This window comes from Schistocerca serialis, chromosome 3 (assembly GCF_023864345.2).
Source record: "Schistocerca serialis cubense isolate TAMUIC-IGC-003099 chromosome 3, iqSchSeri2.2, whole genome shotgun sequence".
Taxonomy (NCBI): Eukaryota; Metazoa; Arthropoda; class Insecta; order Orthoptera; family Acrididae; genus Schistocerca; species Schistocerca serialis.
The window spans coordinates 378,890,813-378,909,542 of record NC_064640.1 but is presented as its reverse complement, the minus strand read 5'-3'; the positions used below and the strand labels follow the sequence as shown (position 1 = coordinate 378,909,542).

At 37.0% G+C, this 18,730-nt stretch overlaps 1 protein-coding gene across 3 annotated transcripts in view; it reads left to right on the top strand.

Moving 5' to 3' along the window:
* LOC126470210 (sulfide:quinone oxidoreductase, mitochondrial) overlaps nucleotides 1–18,730 on the top strand; it is an 89,224-nt gene that overhangs the window by 41,255 nt on the left and 29,239 nt on the right. For all 3 annotated transcript variants that reach the window (XM_050097888.1, XM_050097889.1, XM_050097887.1), the window contains 3 exons: nucleotides 770–994; nucleotides 3,145–3,345; nucleotides 13,077–13,286. In XM_050097888.1, coding sequence (XP_049953845.1) covers nucleotides 788–994; nucleotides 3,145–3,345; nucleotides 13,077–13,286 — 618 coding nt within the window. In that variant the 5' untranslated portion in view covers nucleotides 770–787. The remainder of the gene's footprint in view (nucleotides 1–769; nucleotides 995–3,144; nucleotides 3,346–13,076; nucleotides 13,287–18,730) is intronic.

The window sequence follows — 18,730 nt, the reverse complement described above, 5'->3', positions numbered from 1 at the left end:
GTTTCCTTGATGCTCAGAAAAGTTTCGCATTCATGGGAGAATGAATGGATAAAAGTGAGAGTTAATAAAATAATATATTAAGTAACTCAGTAATGTTGATTTATCTTTGTAAATGCATGACTGACTGGTAAAGTAGTTTATGAACAGGTTTCAGGTAAACCACATAAGCGAATTATTGTACTTGTCGAATCCACTTAATTTCAGCTGTCCAAGTTATCATTTGTGAAGAGCATTATTACCATAGCAAAGTAGAACTATCAATTGTACACTTAGCATATCATCTTAACAAGTATATGGTAGTTGATATTGTGTGTCCTATTTCTGCAAAGCAAAGCTCCATATTTTGACACAGATGAGTCAGTCGGAGCCGACCGACCACCATGGCATCTGCTGCTGATGCTGTCAGTGGGTGCAGTACGGAAGGACATGAGATCAGCACACCACTCTCCTGGTTGGTTTTCTTAACCATGGAGCCACTACATCTCAGTTGGAATTTTCATGCACCCTGCTACAGTCCTTCCACCAAGGAAAAATCCCTTACAGTGCCAAGAATCAAACCCATGCCCCCCCCTTTTTTTTACATGCATACAAAATAACAACCTTACCATTCTTTCACAAATTTAAAAGGTGATACTGTATATAGGAAAATTGTTTTAGGGATACATGAAGAGTTACAGAGAATGTTTTACTATTTGAATCCCTGTACTTATCATCATCAGTGCTGCTAACTGTTCTCATTCAGGTGAACAAATGTTGATGTTTGTTGCAGGAGCATTATTACCAACCCATGTTCACTCTCATTGGAGGCGGCCTGAAAAATTTCAAGCAGTGTGTAAGACCTATGAATGAAGCAGTTCCTAAAAATGTAACATGGGCTCAAGACAGTGTTGAGTCATTTCATCCTGACAAAGATTGTGTGCGTACTGCACAAGGAGATGAAATATCTTATGATTTCATGGTGGTAGCAGTTGGCATAAGGCCAAATTATGACAAGGTGGGTAGACATTATAACAGAATTATAGAAATGGAATGTTTCATTGTTCACTACTTAGGGAATTTACTGACACAGTTTTTTGAATTATGAACTTGTAACCCAAAAAACACAATTGTTATCATATTTTAAACCGTTGTGCCAGTGAGAATTGAAAGACAGGCTAGAAAATTAATCCCAAGCTCTACTTTTCAGGGATAGTCCTCTACCAGTCGAGATATCTCAGCACGCTTCATAATTCGATCCACTGTTTGCCAGACTTCCCACCTACCACTTTTGTGAAAGGGCTGCAACTTGTTCCTTGTTGTAAATATGGTTCTCAGGTGAGACGTCAGATGTCGTCGTCAAAAATTCCACAATATTTCATCAGTGCAACTGACCCATACCTTCAGGTGCGACGAACATCCTGCTCAGGCTGTGACCGAAGCCTCCTATTTATGACAATCAGAGAAGAAACTGTGCAGCCATGAACACATCAAATTTTGGAGACCAATAGCACAGATATGCAGACTGATAGTGAGAGGGACAACTACACCACCTGTCGCTCGATGATAAATGAGTCAGCATCCCTCATATGACCCACCGTTTTTTTTGTGTTCACTGTGATTTTAACATGGCCAGTGCTGGATCCCGTGCTGTGCTAAGTTGGTATCCTATGTCTCTGTCAAGCTGTGAACTTCTACTGCTTCTTTAATAATGCTGTCCCAGTACAAAGATGATGACGACAGAATTTCAGTGTTTTGTATTCCATACAGTGTCTTGTACTGAGGCAATGCTCAGCCACTGCAGATTTCTCTGGCTGGTCCAGACATGGGTGTCATTGATGTTCGACACACCTATCCTCTATGTTGGAACAAGTTTATCCAATGCATGACATCCTGCAGTTACAAGGAGCCTCATAGACACCAAGCCTTCTTAAACCAAAATCATCTTTTACTGAGCCTAAAAGAGCTTCGAGTTTCGTTGGTGGACAAAAGACGCATTTAACTTTGTTTCTCCAATAATCTTCCTATTTTCGAAGAAACTCCACCGACATATGGCAAAAAGACCTTTCCCCTTTGTTTATCACTTTTTTCTAGCTTGTCATTTTCTCTGACATGTGCCGAAAATAAGGGACGATGAATTTCCTATTCAGAATATCCATTCTCTAAAAATATGGTACAGAGGTGGCGTAGCTCATCAGGCAAGCTGTTAGAATTCGATACGGCTCGTGCTGTGTGGACCAACATCCTAAGTCTGTGTGTGTAAGTTTATGGTACACAGTGTGACCCAAGCTACCATCGTCTTTTCTCTGCACCAACATGTCAAGGAACGGTAATTCAGCATTTTCCTCCATCTCAATCATGAACTTGATGTTTGAATGACGAGAATTTAGGTGTTGCAAAAATGAATCTAGCGACGCAGTGCCAAGGGGCCAGATGACAAAGGTGTCATCCATATATCACCAAAAGCATATTGGATTCAACTCCACTGACTGGATTGCTCTTTCCTTGAAATTTTCCATAAAAAGACTGACCACAATGGGTGAGCTTGTGCACTAACTCTAATGACTTAATTGTTGCTGGAAAATGGAGCTTTAAGCTTGCTTCCTTTTTTTTTCCATATTTTCCACTCTGTGGGCTATGAAAACAGAGCTTGACTTACAATTATGGTCTCGTAGTGACACTCTGGCATGAAGGTTAACAGTCATGAAAGTTTTACTATGGAATAAGACGTTAATTCATGAATATTAACTTGTTATGTTTCAGGGCTCTAGCCACCAACACACTAATTAAAATATTATTAATCTTAACTTTGCTTTTAGTTTTTTTCTACTGAATTTGTGATATTTGTGGGAGTCACAGCATTACAGTAATAATCAATGTATAGCTAAACTGTTAATAATTTTAGACACTATGAAACATTAGCAAAGCACTGAGAAAAAGCCCAAACATTATCGGAATATTATGTAGCCCATGAAGCAGAGGGACGTCGCAGTTGCTCTTGTAAGAAATAGCTATACAAGCATCAATGGGTTCCAGAAAATGTTTCACTGATTCACAGTAGTATTCCATTTCATAGGTAATATACAGGATGTCATTCAAGATTTATTACATTTATGATTTGCTTTCACCCTTGAAATATGTACTGAATTTTTTCTTTTGGTTTTGTAGATTGAAGGACTGAAAGATGCACTTGACTGCAAGGGAAGTGGGGTGTGCACTATTTATTCTCCTGTGTATGTGCAAAAGACCTTTGAAGAATTAAAGGTATTCAAAGGAGGTAATATGATTTTTACTCAGCCATCAACACCAATTAAATGTGCAGGTGCACCACAGAAAATAATGCATCTTGCAGAAGAACACTTGCGAAAGGTTAGTATGTAACTGTGAATAAGAAAAAAATTGAATTTTGGATTCAGATGAATTTGTATCCACAATATATAGACCTTGTAGGAATTCAAAACTTTGTGCAACACATGGCACATGCTCATGGGCTATTGGATATGAATCATCATCCTCCTCCTCCTCCTCCTCCACCTTCTCTTCGAAAGTATAATTTCTGAATTAAAAGGGACTCATGCCACACCGTAGCAAGAGGTCACAATTATGATCCATGTAAAATGCAAATATATGTCTATATGTGATGTCTGTTCTTTTGGAAATGTCTGAAAGAACAAACATAACACATATATAATTCAGGCGAGGACGACCAATGACCTCTCCAGTGCGGATACACACCAGGCTCGAACTCTTATGGGAATGGGCGAAATACCACAAATAATGAGAGTAATGGGCAAGGGCACTACATTAGTGGTGTGTAATTAGAAGTGTGTAGATCAGTTGAGAATTTGGTCTGACAGGAGGTGTGCTTGGGTAGTCTGTACAGTTGCAATGACCACTGTGTGCAGATGGCTTAGTCATCACAGCATCTTCCTAGTAAGCAGGAGGCATGGGTTCGAATCACAGTTCGGCACAAATTTCATACTTTCTCCATTGATTTATATCAATGCCCACTTGCAGCCAATGTTGGTAATTCCTTTGCATCTTAAATAAATATGTATTGAAAAATCACTTCGACAAATACTGAGGCTTTGAAATCTCTAAAAACATGTTGTAATGGCACTCCAGTCTGCAATACAGAAGATTGACAAGCAGCAATGCGTTAATACTTAAGATGAATATCCTGTAGGGATGCATGAATTATTCGAACAGCTCTGATCATATATTGTGGTCATTGGCATCCCCAGAACTTTTCCCAAGGGGGAGGGGTGGGGGGTTGGGGCGTACAGGCATTAGCAACCATGTTGAAGGCAGATGAGCTAGTGTTGGTAGGACAGTGGAGTAGTTGAAACCTGCCTTGGAGGGTGCATATATTATGTTGTATGGGCTGACCCATTGACAAAAGTGTTTACTTAAGAACAACGGTAAGCAGAGCAGGTTGGTGGTCATGCAGAGTTGAACTGTCACGGACCTCGCATTGCAAATTGTGCCAAGTGCTGTCGTGTGCACCCACACCAGCTGTGTGCCAAGTATATTGCCATATGCATATATACTTGGGTTCAGATTCTCTGCTTCCCATAGACCAATTCACATGAAGAGTTCGTTCCTCTCACAGGATCCTGTTCCCAGTTGTTACTGAGCCATTGTCAGCCTGTGAAGTACTGGTGTCTACTATGTTTATTAACAGTGTTTTCACACCTTCTGCACATACTAAACAGAGTTTGTGGCAGTTAGCTCCAGGATCATATTGTTTTGAAGATAATCATGCTACTTTTCGTGTGTTCCAAGTAATGCTTGTAACCCATTTCTTTGCTAATTTTCTGAAGGAATGCAGAGTTTTTGCTTTCACCTTAATACATTTCTTTGATACATTCATTTTTATGTTTACAACTTTGTACATGTCAAGTAGCGTCAATCTGTTTGCTCGTCGCTTTTCATGACTTTATTGTCTGCAATTTTTCACTTTTCCCAAATATATACACATGATTTTAAAACACTGGATTTTCAGAATTTTATGATGCTGTTGTTTTTATTTACTGCATTAATTCACATACGAAAAAAACACACTTTGAGTAACAGATAGTGACATCAACTTATACTGATGATCAGTGAGGCTATGACTGTTCAACCAATACATGTAGATAACAGTAATTTGAGCTTTTGCGGAAGGTGATTAGTTATACTGTTTTTGCCTTGTGATAAACTTTTAAGATTTAAAATTAATCAGGTTGTTCTAGATAAATCTAGTGGTTATCGATTGTATCCTATTTTATCAGTCTTTGAGCACATTATGCCACTACAAAGAAGCTGTTTGGGACCAGCAGTAATTAATTGAATTTTGTAAAATTTTCAGGCAGACAGTATCTGCTGTATTCCTATTTCTGCTCTTATATTTTTCATTATATAAATGACATAGTGTAGAGTTGTAGGTTTGTCATCTCGACTCAACTTGTTGGTATTAACTCACGGTATACATTATGGTGTATGCTTCCCTAGCTGAGCAGTCAGCATTGCTGAGTGCCATGCAGAGAACCTGGGTCCTACTCCTTTTATTACCAAGGATTTTTCCTTTGTGGGATGTCAATTGATGAGCTACTTGGCTGAGTAGTATCAACTCCAGGTTCAAATACCTGACAAGAGCCAGAAGAGCAGTAACTCGTCCATTGATGACTTTGCTGGAGGATTCTCTCTCTCCCTCTCTCTCTCTCTCTCTCTCTCTCTCTCTCTCTCTCTCTCTCTCTCTCTCTCTCTCTCACACACACACACACACACACACACACACACACACACACAAGAAAGCTCCCAGCCATATAGTTCATTTTACTGGAAGACTTCAACTTCTACGGTTTTCTTAAATTTCTTATCACAAATGCTCAGATCATTCCTTTTAAAATGACAAAGTTGATTCATTCACCACTTAATTAATAAAGGGGAAAGAAAAATAATGTTTATTATTACAAATGATTCCTTGCTTCTTTGTTGATTAGAAGCCGGTTAATACATTTTATGATATTATGGCTTGCTATTGCATTTAATCTGCAACAAATCTCTCAAACCACTTTTCAGTGCATTTTGAATAATGTTTATCAAAAACATATATTCTCATAGTTGTCTGAATCACCAAGCAGTTAACAGATGGAACATCACTGACAAATTACCAATTTCTGTACATAAGAAATATTTGTTAACTTTGTATAAACACTCATCCTAAGGTGTCAGATTCCATGTCTCACTAATAAAAATAAACTAGTATTACAATAAATCAGATTTTTCCTTTATGCACTGTGATATTTAGAACTCTCAGTATAACATGCTGAGACATGTTTCAAATGGATTTTGTGGTGTGCGTACTGTAAGACCTTCGGTACACACACCATCAGATTATTTGACTTGTCGCTCTAACGAAGTAGGCGAGTGTCAGCAATATGTCTCGTGGTCTTATTGTGGCGTGTTTATCTCCTGCCGTTAGGTCAGACGATAGAAATGCCACTTGCATGCTTAGAGTAGCAGATTGACGGTGACCAACTTTAAACAGAACTTGATTAATTTTCACACACATTTATTAAAATAATAAAGATCATAGATATTACGTAACTTGATTCTGGATGCTGTTTACAACTGACAATCTGAAGTTCCTTTGGTCTTGGTACGTTAATCTTGTTCTCACATATCTCTGATACTTGACAAAGTGTCTATTCATTTATCTTCATGGCCATGTACAGGAATATGGTAATCTTATTAGGTGCAGACTGAAACTTGACAATAGACTGGTACAGACAAATGCAGACTGACTAATCGGAGGTCTGTACACTTGTTATAATACCTCAAGTGTTCCGGTATCACTGCGCGAGTGTGATCCGTGAGGAGAAAAGGTTCTACGTTAGCAGCGTCTCATTGGTTGCGTTACATATTAATACGTGGATCGGCAGAAGTAGGATTTGGTCCATCTCTAAGACAGCGCCATCTCGTAGTGCGGAGACAGACGAGCGCTGTGCTTGCGCTGTTGCGCTTAGCGGGGCGCGCTCTAGTGGGAAAGTTGTGTACACGCTGACTATGCGGAACTATGTACACAACAGATTTAAACTTATGTCAACACTATAGTAGCTAGGAACAGTAGCTTTCTTCCCTAGGTAACAGTCAACCATTGCTACAAGCCTGTGTGATTGAGATACATAGAGAAACTTGAAGAGGCTTTGTCAAAGATAAAAGAAGCCAGCAAGATGAAAGAAGTGCATATCTCAAACAATATTAATTGTGCACAAGTTGCGATCAGAAGCAACCTGCATTGCTCAGCTTGCCAGAACAGCACTAAGCTTGAAATTTCCAACAGAATGGGTAGCCAGAGTTTACACATTGATCTACGTCATAACTGGTACCGAAAATTCTCGTGATCAAATAAAAAGAAGCTCATGAAAATGTTTATACTAAAACTTTGAATACCATTGAAAATGATGCTAATTTCTTGGAAAGAGGTGATGACATGCCAGATATTGATTTTTCGCTTACCATACAGAAACTAAGTGCCAATCCGTGTGTTCCAAGGACCAAACTCCACTGAGAGTAAAAAAACCTCAAAAGAGCAAATCAAGATTCAAAGCAGTGATGATAATTTTTTTTATCGATATTCGTGGAATTGTGTATCTTCAATGGGTTCCTGAAGTTCAAACTGTTAATCAACATTACTACTTTGAGGTTCTTTCTCAATTCCATGAGGAAAGAAGATAGAAAGACCCAAATTGTGGAAGAAAAAGTTACGGATTTGCATCAAGATGATGCACTGGCTCATACTGCATTGTCTGTTAATAGGTTTCTAGCAAAGTACAGCATCCGAGTGTTGGACCATCCACCTTATTCACCTGACTCAGTACCATGTGATTTTTATCAATTCCCCCATGTAAAATCTGTATTAAAAAGAACAAAATTTCAGTAAATTGAAGAAGTGAAAGAAAAAGTGGCATGCTTCATACTTCCAGCATTGTTTCCATCAATGGAAAATTTGCATGGAGTATTGTAGGAACAGAGGAGGGAATTATATTGATGGTGACCATAACTAAATATTTATGTTTTTGAAATAAATTTTTATGCAGTAGTCACATATTTTATAGCCACACCTCATATTCTGTGCCATATTTTTAATGCCTCAGTTCAACAAGGCATTGTTCCTGACAGACTCAAGTATTCCACTGCCAAGCCCTTAAAGAAGAAGGGTGATAAACTGAGCTCAATGACTACCGCCCTGTTTCATTATTAACAGTTTTCTCTAAAATTTTAGAAAAACTAATGCATGGTAGAATTACTTACCAACTCACGAGGAACAGTTAGCAGCAGGAGCCTATTTCACTTTCGTAAGGGCAGTTAAACAGATGAAGCAGTATTTTCAATTGCAGATAAAGTCCCTGAGTCTTTAACCCTTTGAGTCACACAAATACTTTTGGACTCGATATGCACTGAAATTTGATCTTATCCTTCTTTATTACATTACAGGAGCACACTACAAATTTTTAATTTTTTTTTCAATTTTTATAAAAAAAATATACTTAGGTGGTTTCACTATGAAACCACTGGATGCAAGGGGTTGTTCAATGTCTTTCAAAAATTCACTAATTTTTAATTTTCAATATTTTGTTACACTAATGTTGCTTTTTCTTTCATACATATTTTTCATAAACTGATGTCCCATTTTTTTTTTTTTTTTTTTTTTTGTTTTTTTTTTTTTTTTGTTTGTTTAATGCAAAATTTCAAAGTACATTACATACAAAACTTGTTTTCTACTTTTCATGATACTCCAAAAAACAGTTTTTTTTTATCTGTTAGGCACAATCTGACATCACATACTTTGCATGACCATCTGGTCCTATAAGGCTCCTTTTTTGAACTACAATTTGCACAGCATTTCGATTTGCTATGAACAGGAATATGTGGTTCACTGGATTGTCTTTTGTCCACAGAGACTTTCATTCTAAATGTCTTTATGGCCGGGAAATTGCTTTCCTTTTCCTGCCAGGAGAAATGCTGCCTTGCACAAAGAGACCCTCAACCATTAGTATCTTAAAATCTTTAAATTTCAGTGGAAAAATATTCTGTGCCATCACCTCTTGCTTTTCCTGTCTAATTCATAAGTTGATTTGAGCACATCTGCTTTGTCAAACATAACTCATTGAAATATTATAGTCACATATGACTTTTGTGACATTTTATTGCTTCCTGAGAGCCATCTTTTTTTCTTCGGTTCACTGTGGCTTCCTGGTTTGGATTATGGAAGTTTGAGAGAAAAAGTACAGGTCTTTTGTCCATCCATGTAGTGCAGGTTACTCCCTCCCAGTTCCTCCTCTCTGATTCCCCACAAGTATAACATTTATCAGATTTAAAATATTTTGGCAAATATTTCCTGACACTTTTAATTGTGCCACAGGCATATATTTTATCTAATAGAAGGTTTTTGAACAATGGTACTGATGTAAAATAGTTGCCTATGTAGATTTCATAACCCTGACCTACCGGTGATTTCGTCAAATGAGTAACTACTCTCCCACCTAGGTTCTTTTCTACCTGGGTTACATTTTTCCCTGTGTAGATTTGAAACTCACAAATATACCCTGTTTCGTCTGCCCTTGCCCACACTTTGTAAGCCCTTTTTATGGGTTTCTGTGGGATATACATTTTCATAAACGATTGCCCTTTGAACTTAATCATTGACTCGTCAATGCTTTGTTTCTTAGATGGATTGTAACAATTTTTTTAGGTTGTGAGGAGAGAATTTAGCAATGGTCATAGCTTATATAGTTTGTCATAATCTGCTGATCCCTCTGTGGTTGTTTTTCATTGTCATTTACATGTAAATTAGAAAGGAGCCACACAAATCTATTCAATGGCATTCTTTGGGCAATGTATTCTTCCCACAATGCTGGGAAAGATGACCAGTAATCCCTAAAACTAGGTTGTGCTTTTACACCCATAAGTAAATTAATACCTAAAACACTTTCATCTCATCTATATTTGTTGGGTGGGGATTGATGCCACCACCCTTTTGCATAGCATATAAATCTGTCTGATACATTATTTCCTCCAATGTCTGATTCATTAAAAATTCAAGGAAAAAGTCAACTGGGGAAGAAAGGTTATCGAAATTGGGTGAAGACCCAGTTTCGTCCACAAAATTTACATGATCATAATCACCGAACTCACATGCCCACTTTGTTTCTGTAAAGTCTTGGGTGGAAGGAAGAATTTCACTGACATCAGCTGGAGCTTCAGAAACTTCTTTCTCAACTGCTAAAGAAGGAAGGAACGTGGGGGGGAGGGGCAGGAGTGCTTCCTGTCCAAGGGCTTGAGTAATACCCTCCAGATTACCATCTTCATCCTCTTCAGATTCTGACAGTTCTGACAAATCGCTTGGAATATCCTCAAAAAGTAGGTTGTAGACAATAGCCTCAGCTAATTTCGCCAAGGTGTATCTTTTATCTATCTAAATAGAGGTAAAAGTTAAATAACTTACTGTATATAAGAATAGAAGTTTTGTATGGTAAAGGTATCATATTAGCATAGTGGTTTCACAGTGAAACCACCAACATTTGTGCTTCTCATTGTTTCAAATAATGTGGTATATTCAAACTTTAGGCATATTTTCAATCTAGACCATATGTCGTAGTGTGTATAAAAATTTTACATACATTGAATGAAGTACAGCATCTGAATAACACAAAACAACGTGTCTGAATAACAATATGTCGCACTTGCAAGAAAAACATGCGCTGAATGCTGGTTCCCGCTCGCACCGTTGCTCTCTCAAGATTTTTTGAGTCAGTTCATTGAAAATCCGCTAGAGTGCACCACAAACAAGGATGAGACGGTGGTTTCAGTGAGTCACCTATGCCGCAAAGGGATACAATGCAGCAAAAAGTGGTTTTGCAGTGAAACCACTGTGACACAAAGGGTTAAAGAAAAAATGATAGCAACTAGTGTCTTCTATGACTTTCCAAAAGCTTATGTCAGTCACCATATTCTCATGCAGAAAAAAACCCAAAGTAATTGGAATAAGGGGTATTGCAGGTAATTGGCTAAAATCATATCTTCAGGACAGAAAACAAAAGGTAATTTTAAATAGCTCACATTGGGTGTGGGATACCTGTGCTCAATCTGAATAGACTCCTACCAGTTGTGGTGTGCCTCAAGCCTCAGTTCTAAGGTCACTGTTGTTTTTATCTTTATACATGGCCTACCTTTGTGTGAAAGCCTGCCTTATAAATTTACTTTATTTGCTGATTATTCAACCATTTCCAATAATGAACTATCAGATGACTGTTTTAAGGAGTCTACAAACAACCTGCTCTTTGAAGTGGTTCAGTGCAAACAGTCTTCCACTAAATTCAAGTAAGACCAGTTTTATTCAGTTCTGTACAAAAACTAAAAATGAGAGAGAAATAATTGTATTATATGGAAATCAGTCAACACAAAGAATGGATGTGTAAATTCCATGGAGTGCATATTGAAAGTAAAATGAACTGGTCCTCTCATATCCAACCCTAAAAAATACTGAGCTTAGCTACATATGCTATCAGAGTGATCTCTTCAACTGGAGACTTAAATACTAATAAGTTCATATACTTTGTACATTTTCACACCATTGTGTGTTATGGAATTATATTCTAGGGGAATTCAGCCTTGATAAAGAAAATTTCTGTGTCCAAAAAAAGGGCTATTACAATTATGTGCAGTTTGGTACACCCCCCCACCCCCCGACATCCAGCCTTTCCAGAAAGCTTCAAATAATGACCACTGCATTCCAATACATCATAGTCACTTGCATGTTTTGTAATCAAGAAACCCTGCTTATGACTTTAACAGAAACCATTATAGCTCTGAAACAAGAGGAAAAGAAAATCTGCATTATGAAATTAAGAACCTAACAGTGGTGCAAAGAGGTGCAAATGGTCTGGCACCTAAATTTTTTTAACTTTCTCCCAGAAGAAATCAGATGTTATAGATGATGTGGCTCTATTTAAAGCTAAATTAAAGAAATATTTATCAGGTATGTCCACGTGCTGATGAGAAGAGTTTAATGCATAAAAAGGAGACTTGTATTTAGAAATAACTAAATAATTGCCTATAATAAATTATTCAACTGTACTACATGATTTACCTTATTTTTTTATCAGATGGTTTTCTTTTATAGACGTGCAATACCTTTAATTTTTGTGCATATGTATTTTTGCCCTTTCTCAAATTATGACATATGGAATTGTAGTACTGCTATCTGTTTTTGTAAATATTTATAAGAGGCTTATGGTACATGTAATTTACCTACTGTTTTTTAATTTTTAAAAAACAAAAATCAATAACTATCTTTGTATTTGACTCGTTCCACATCTTAGATGATGTACTCAAAATTTGAGATCAATGGAACGTGAAATAAATAAATAAAATAACCAGGGATCATAGGGTCCTACTTTTTGAAATGCTGTTGGCAGTGCTCTGACAGTCACACCACATAAATATGCAGACTTTTTTTTTCCCTCCACAACCTGCACAGTGCAAATTAAGAAGGGACCCAATTTTTTTTACAGATTGGGGCAGTATTCTACACAGCAAAAGTAAGCAGTGATATTGTCAACAGTTTTTTTTCCCATTACATGCAGAACAGTAGTGGTTCAAATAACTATCTAGTAATCATCTTGTTAGATTATCTGTGATTTTCCTACGTTGTTATTTTTCTTCGTTCCATTTCACATCATCTTTTAAAATGTGGATAACATATCCATTCATCAGTCATCACAATGTGCAGTTTTTTTCTTATGAGGTTATGTGAAGAGAAAATGTGCAACAAAATAAGCCACTAATGTACAACTGAAGCACTGAAAACAGATTTGCAGGAAGTGGTTCATATCCTATGCTGTATTGTTCTTTAAGATAGTGGGAAAAAATCTGATTAACATGGTTGTAAAGGAAGATAACTTTTTCAAAATTGTTCTTTGTTAATCCCTCCCACCCACACTCCCTCTACTCTTCATTTATAGCACATAAATAAATAATTCCACAGTATGCATAGTATTGCTTTGATTATTAGTTTTCTCTTTTTAAGATCTGTGTGGTATATTATTTTCCAGTGCAACATTAAAGACAAAGCAGAAATCAGCTTTATAACTGGCCTTCCAGTCTTATTTTCAGTTAAAAAATATGAGGAGGCATTGAAAGACCTTGCCAGTCAAAAGTCTATACACACAGTATTTGAGAAAGATGTTAAGTCAATAAATCTTGGCACTAAGGAAGTTACTGTGCAAAGTACAAAAAACACTGAAGAAATATCAAAATATAAGGTAAGTTCTCAGAGACCTAATTTTAGATTGTGCATAATTGATGTTGGGGATAGTAATAATAGTAGGCATTGATTATTTCTGTCTGGCTTTGGTTAACTACAATTCTGTATGCTGTGTGGAGATATTTATTTATTCTATTTTTATTCATGTTGACATCTGTATTGGTGACAAAATGTCATAGAATACATTATAACATACATAGAACTTATTGAAAGAAAACAAAACAAAGTTATTATATTACAGACTCTTCAAAAGTAAAACAGACAAAAGAATCCTAACAAATACACCATATCCGGGGGTTGAATAGTTTAAGACGTACTTAGTTCTGTAATAGAAGTGAAGCCTGTGAACAACATATTAATAACAATTTCCCTGAAATGACCAAACAAAATGTACATCATAATTAATGCTCACATGCTGATCAATGAAGAAAATAAAACAAACCCAGATAAAATAAATAAGTCATGGAAAGGTGATAGTAAATATAAAATTTCACAAAATTACGTGAAAATTCTTATGGGCAACAGTTAGAGAAGGAGAGAGACAGAAAGTCAGGAAAACGATTGGGGGCTTCTCTGCAAACAAATGTAAACTAATAATAAAACTGTAGTGTCTGAACAAGCTAATATCCAAAACTACTAGATGAATTTTCATTAGGTTTTCACATGTAATATGAACACTGTTTGGAGCAACATATAGGCTTTATTTCATAAAAATTGGATCACAGAAAAAAGATAGCATAATTTAAACTTTTTGCCAAATGTGAAAGTAAGTCTGTTTCGTTTTTCACAACTAACAGACTTTGATGAAATTTGGTATGGAGGCAGCTTGAACTCTGAGGAAGAACACAGGCTATGTTAGGAAGTAAACAAAGAAAAATAACTAACCTGTAAGAGGGTGAAGTTAGGAATAAAACAACTTTATTTACCTCAGTAAAATGAAATGTCGTGTGACGAGGGCCTCCCGTCGGGTAGACCGCTTGTCTGATGCAAGTCTTTTGATTTGACGCCACTTCGGCGACTTGCGCGTCGATGAGGATGAAATGATGATGATTAGGACAACACAACACCCAGTCCCTGAGCGAAGAAAATCTTCGACCCAGCCGGGAATCGAACCCAGGCCCTTAGGATTGACAGTCTGTCGCGCTGACCACTCAGCTACCGGGGGGCGGACATTTACCTCAGTGAAAAACCATGTTAAAAATGTCAATATTTTGTCCATAAAGGACAGCATTATGAGGACTGTGACTAATATTAAATGAACACATTTATAAATGCAAAACAAGACAGCAGTCTGACCTATGAACATTTCAGTCCAGAGCAACTTGTTACCAAAAAAGTGTCCTACATGTTGGGATACAGATGTATAATAACCTACCAGCTGAAATTAAAGAGAAAAGGCAGAAATACCAAGAGTTTTCACAGATAAATTAAAAAAGTCTTTTGGAGCAAAACTTTTCCAAGTAAATGATTTTTTTCAAACAGGTAATAAATGTTGAATTTCTTAATAATGAATCACTTAGGCCTGATTACAGTGCACAATTCCTTCAAATATGCACAAGTGAAAGTACAATGTAATGTCTATTGCCTTCTTGTAATATTGAACAAACTTTCATGAAACAATTAAAATTCTAACAATATAACAGTAAAAATGTATGCTGATTTGTCCAATATAATATGTGCAAATTGTACAATATTTTCTGCATTGATCACTTATTTATTTTTGCCACTACACTTTTCAATGGTTCACACCATCATGTACAAGTGGAGAATTGTTTATTTACATAGCTGGTGTTGGTGAAGACTAGACACCTTTTTACAGTAGCAGACCAAGGAAAATGTGTGTTATGTTACATCACATTGTAGACATAATGTACAGTGGAGACGATATACAACAGGCAGCAGTATGCACACTTTTTATGATCCTGCCACCCCTTAAAAGACACAACATAATCTATATTGCCTTGATTTGCTGCTGTGAAAAGGCATAAGTACTCTTCACCAACACCAGCTATGTAAATAAATGATTCTCCCTCTGAAGATGATGGTGTGAACCATCAAAATGCTTAGTGGCAAAATAAATAAGTGACTGATGCAGAAAGCAGTTTTATTTGAATTTATCTACAGTCTCAGCCCTCATAATGCCGTCCTTTATGGATGAAATATTCATTTCTATTCCAAGGGAGACAATGAAAGGAGTTAGTGAGAAAATGTGGATAGATATCAAAATTAAAATACGATAGGGAAAGAAAGATTTGCTAGACATATGACAATACAACAGTCATCTAATACTAAACTCCATCCGAACAGGCCTTGGATGGCCCAACGGTACTGATCGGCCTCCATGTCATCCTCAGCCCACAGGCATCACTGGATGTGGATATGGAGGGGCATGTGGTCAGCACACCGCTCTCCCGGCCGTATATCAGTTTACGACACCGGAGCAGTCACTTCTCAATCTAGTAGCTCCTCAGTTTGCCTCACAAGGGCTGTGTGCACCCCTCTTGCCAACAGTGCTCAGCAGACCAAATGGTCACCCATCAAAGTGCTACCCCAGCCTGACAGCGCGTAACTTTAGTGATCTGAAGGGAACTGGTATTACCACTGCAGCAAGGCCGTTGGTGTCATCTAGCACTAGGAAATAAAATACCAAGCTTTGTCTGTAAATTTCACTTCTGCTTTCTGAAAAGTCAAAGTATGGACCTCAAAACCATTGCAGTTGTCAGTGAAACATTAAATAGAACAAAATCTAAGGTAAAGTTCAGGGGAGAAGTTTCAGAAAATTTTGAAATTGAAGCAGGAGTGAAATAAAGGTGACAGACTCTCTCCATTACTTTTCAAGTGCCTTAAATAAAAACCGAAACCTCTCAAATCAGAAAGAACATATATTAGGATAGACTGCTTAGCTTTTGCAGACAATCTGGTAATTCAATGTCAGGACAGTAAAACAGCATAAAAACAAATAAATATTTTAAAGAAACAGCAGAAAGATTATAACTCCAAATATCATTTGAAAGAAACAAACGTATATCAACTACCTGGCACCCAAACTTCTAAAGACTAAATACGTGGAAATTTAGAGTAATATTAATGTGAAACAATTCAGGAAACTGCCATAGAAAAGGTTGGTTAATGCACTCATCATAACTAAATGGAAACAGCATTCAGGCTTACAAAAGACATTTATAACAAAAAATGCATCTCAATATACATCAAACTGAGAACTTACAACATAGTCATCAAACCAGAGTATCTTTATGAGACTGAAACATTCATTTTAAACAGAAGGAGGGACATTGAGGAAATTCAGAAGAGAGAACAAAAAGTAATTGGGAAAAATTTTGTGTCCAAATTATACTGAATAAGTAACATACAGACTAAGAGCAAATAAATAAACTGAAAAGTCTACCATCGTGTATTCAGATATGAAAAAATGGAGGCTAAAATTCAATGGGCATATTAAAAGAATGGAGGCAATCAGACTAACTACACAGGTTGTGGAATTCTACAAAACTTGCAGTAAAGCTAAAAACAAATGATAAAATAGATTGATGCAGTCCCATCTGCAGATTCTTTTTCCAGGGAGGGGTAAGGCTCTAAAATTGCCATTTTTGATATAAATGAATTATTCAGTTTCAAGACATTTCGTGCCATAAGATCCAAATTTTATAGGCGAACAAAAACTTATATCACAGAGAATCGAAGGTTATCCACTACTGAGCGAATAAAAACTCTGTATTCAAGATTCTGGTGTGTGTGGAGGGGGGTGGGGGATGAGGGTAAGGATAAGGGTTGGCACTACCCTTGGGGATGCTTATGGGTTCTGTCAAAGGAGACCTGAAAGATGCAGGGATAACACAACTTGATACACCAGACAGAAAAAAAGTAGGCTTCCATTCATTTAAAATGACCATTGAATTTTAACCTCCATTTTTTTCATGGCTGAATACCTGATGGTAGACTTTTCAGTTTCTTTATTTGCTCTTGGTCTGTATGTTCCTTATTCAGTATAATTTGGACACAAACAAGAACACACAGTATAGTTGAGAAACTGAGTGGTCAATAGGTACATAAACAAAACTGAACATGTGGCTAAGTGTGCCCGTGTATTGGGCAAAAAAGTGGAATAAGCAGATTATATGCTGCATTGTGTAACAGAATATGGCCCAATGGTGAAGAAGTATTGGATTTCTTCTCAACGTTAACCCAAAAATTCAACTGGCTGTTCAGAAAGTGAGTAATGACCAGCTTAATTTCCTGCATGTATTAGTAATCTATCATGTGGGTGGAGCTTAGAGCCATAAGGAGTACAGAAAAGTAACACAGAATGAAACTACCATGAGGAATCCAACCATTGTCCAACACAGAAGAGAGGTATAATTAAAACCTTTGTGAATAGAGCAAATAAAATATGTAAGCTGTTTTATTTAAAAGAGCAGGTCAGTTACATATAGTCTGCTTTTGAGAAAACTAGTTACTCTAATAAGGAGGGGAACAAGCTGTACAGCCAATAAGAAGTATTTCAAGAACTGATTAGGTACAACAGTCACAAATAGTTACTTTTGCCTCATAAACAAGAATGGCACACCTTGAGGTTAAAATGATTTTTCAGGCAAAAAAAAAAAAAAGTGCAGAATTGTATGCACTGAAGGTCAAGCATATACTGTAACCATGACAAGAAGTATTTATGCCTGTTTAGGCAAACACAAGAGAGACTACTGCTTTGCAAAGACTGATAAGTAGGCTGTAGAGGAACATGCTTTATGGGGTAGAGAAGTAAAATTTCTTGATCAGTGTGTGGGTGCAACACTGTGCCAAATACAGTCATAGAGCTAAGACGTTTGCAGTCCTGTTGGCTTGAATGCAAAATAATGTGAAACTGAAGAGACAAGGATTGCTTTGGTTCAGTCCTAGGCTGTCATGTCAGGTCTACTGGCCAATTTGAGGTTGGTTTTGGGAGATTTCCCCACATTCTTCCAGTCGGATCTTGGTCCTGAGTTGTTTGTTCCATCTAGTCTGAAACATGTTACTTTCAAAATGCATTGTATTCAACTTTAAACAATGGAAATACCAGGCTGGAATAGCAGCATATATAAAGTCTTCACGGGTTGTCAGCTGAGTAGCATCGTCGTCTCGTAGCGTGCTACGAGACGACGATGCTACTCAGCTGACAACCTGTGAAGACTTCATATATTGAATTTGCCGAGAAAGCCTGCACTCACATGGAACAACAGCAGTATGGAAAGACAAATGGCTACTAATCACATAAAGGAGGCAATGAGTTACAGACACGCACAATGAAAAGACTGCTAAACTTTTAAACTTTTGGACAAAAAGGTCCTTCTGAAATAGGGTGTGATTATGTGTTTGTGGTTTCTATTGTTGAAGGACGATTTTTTTGTCTGAAAGCTTAAAACTTCATTCAGTTTTAGTTATGCTAGGCAC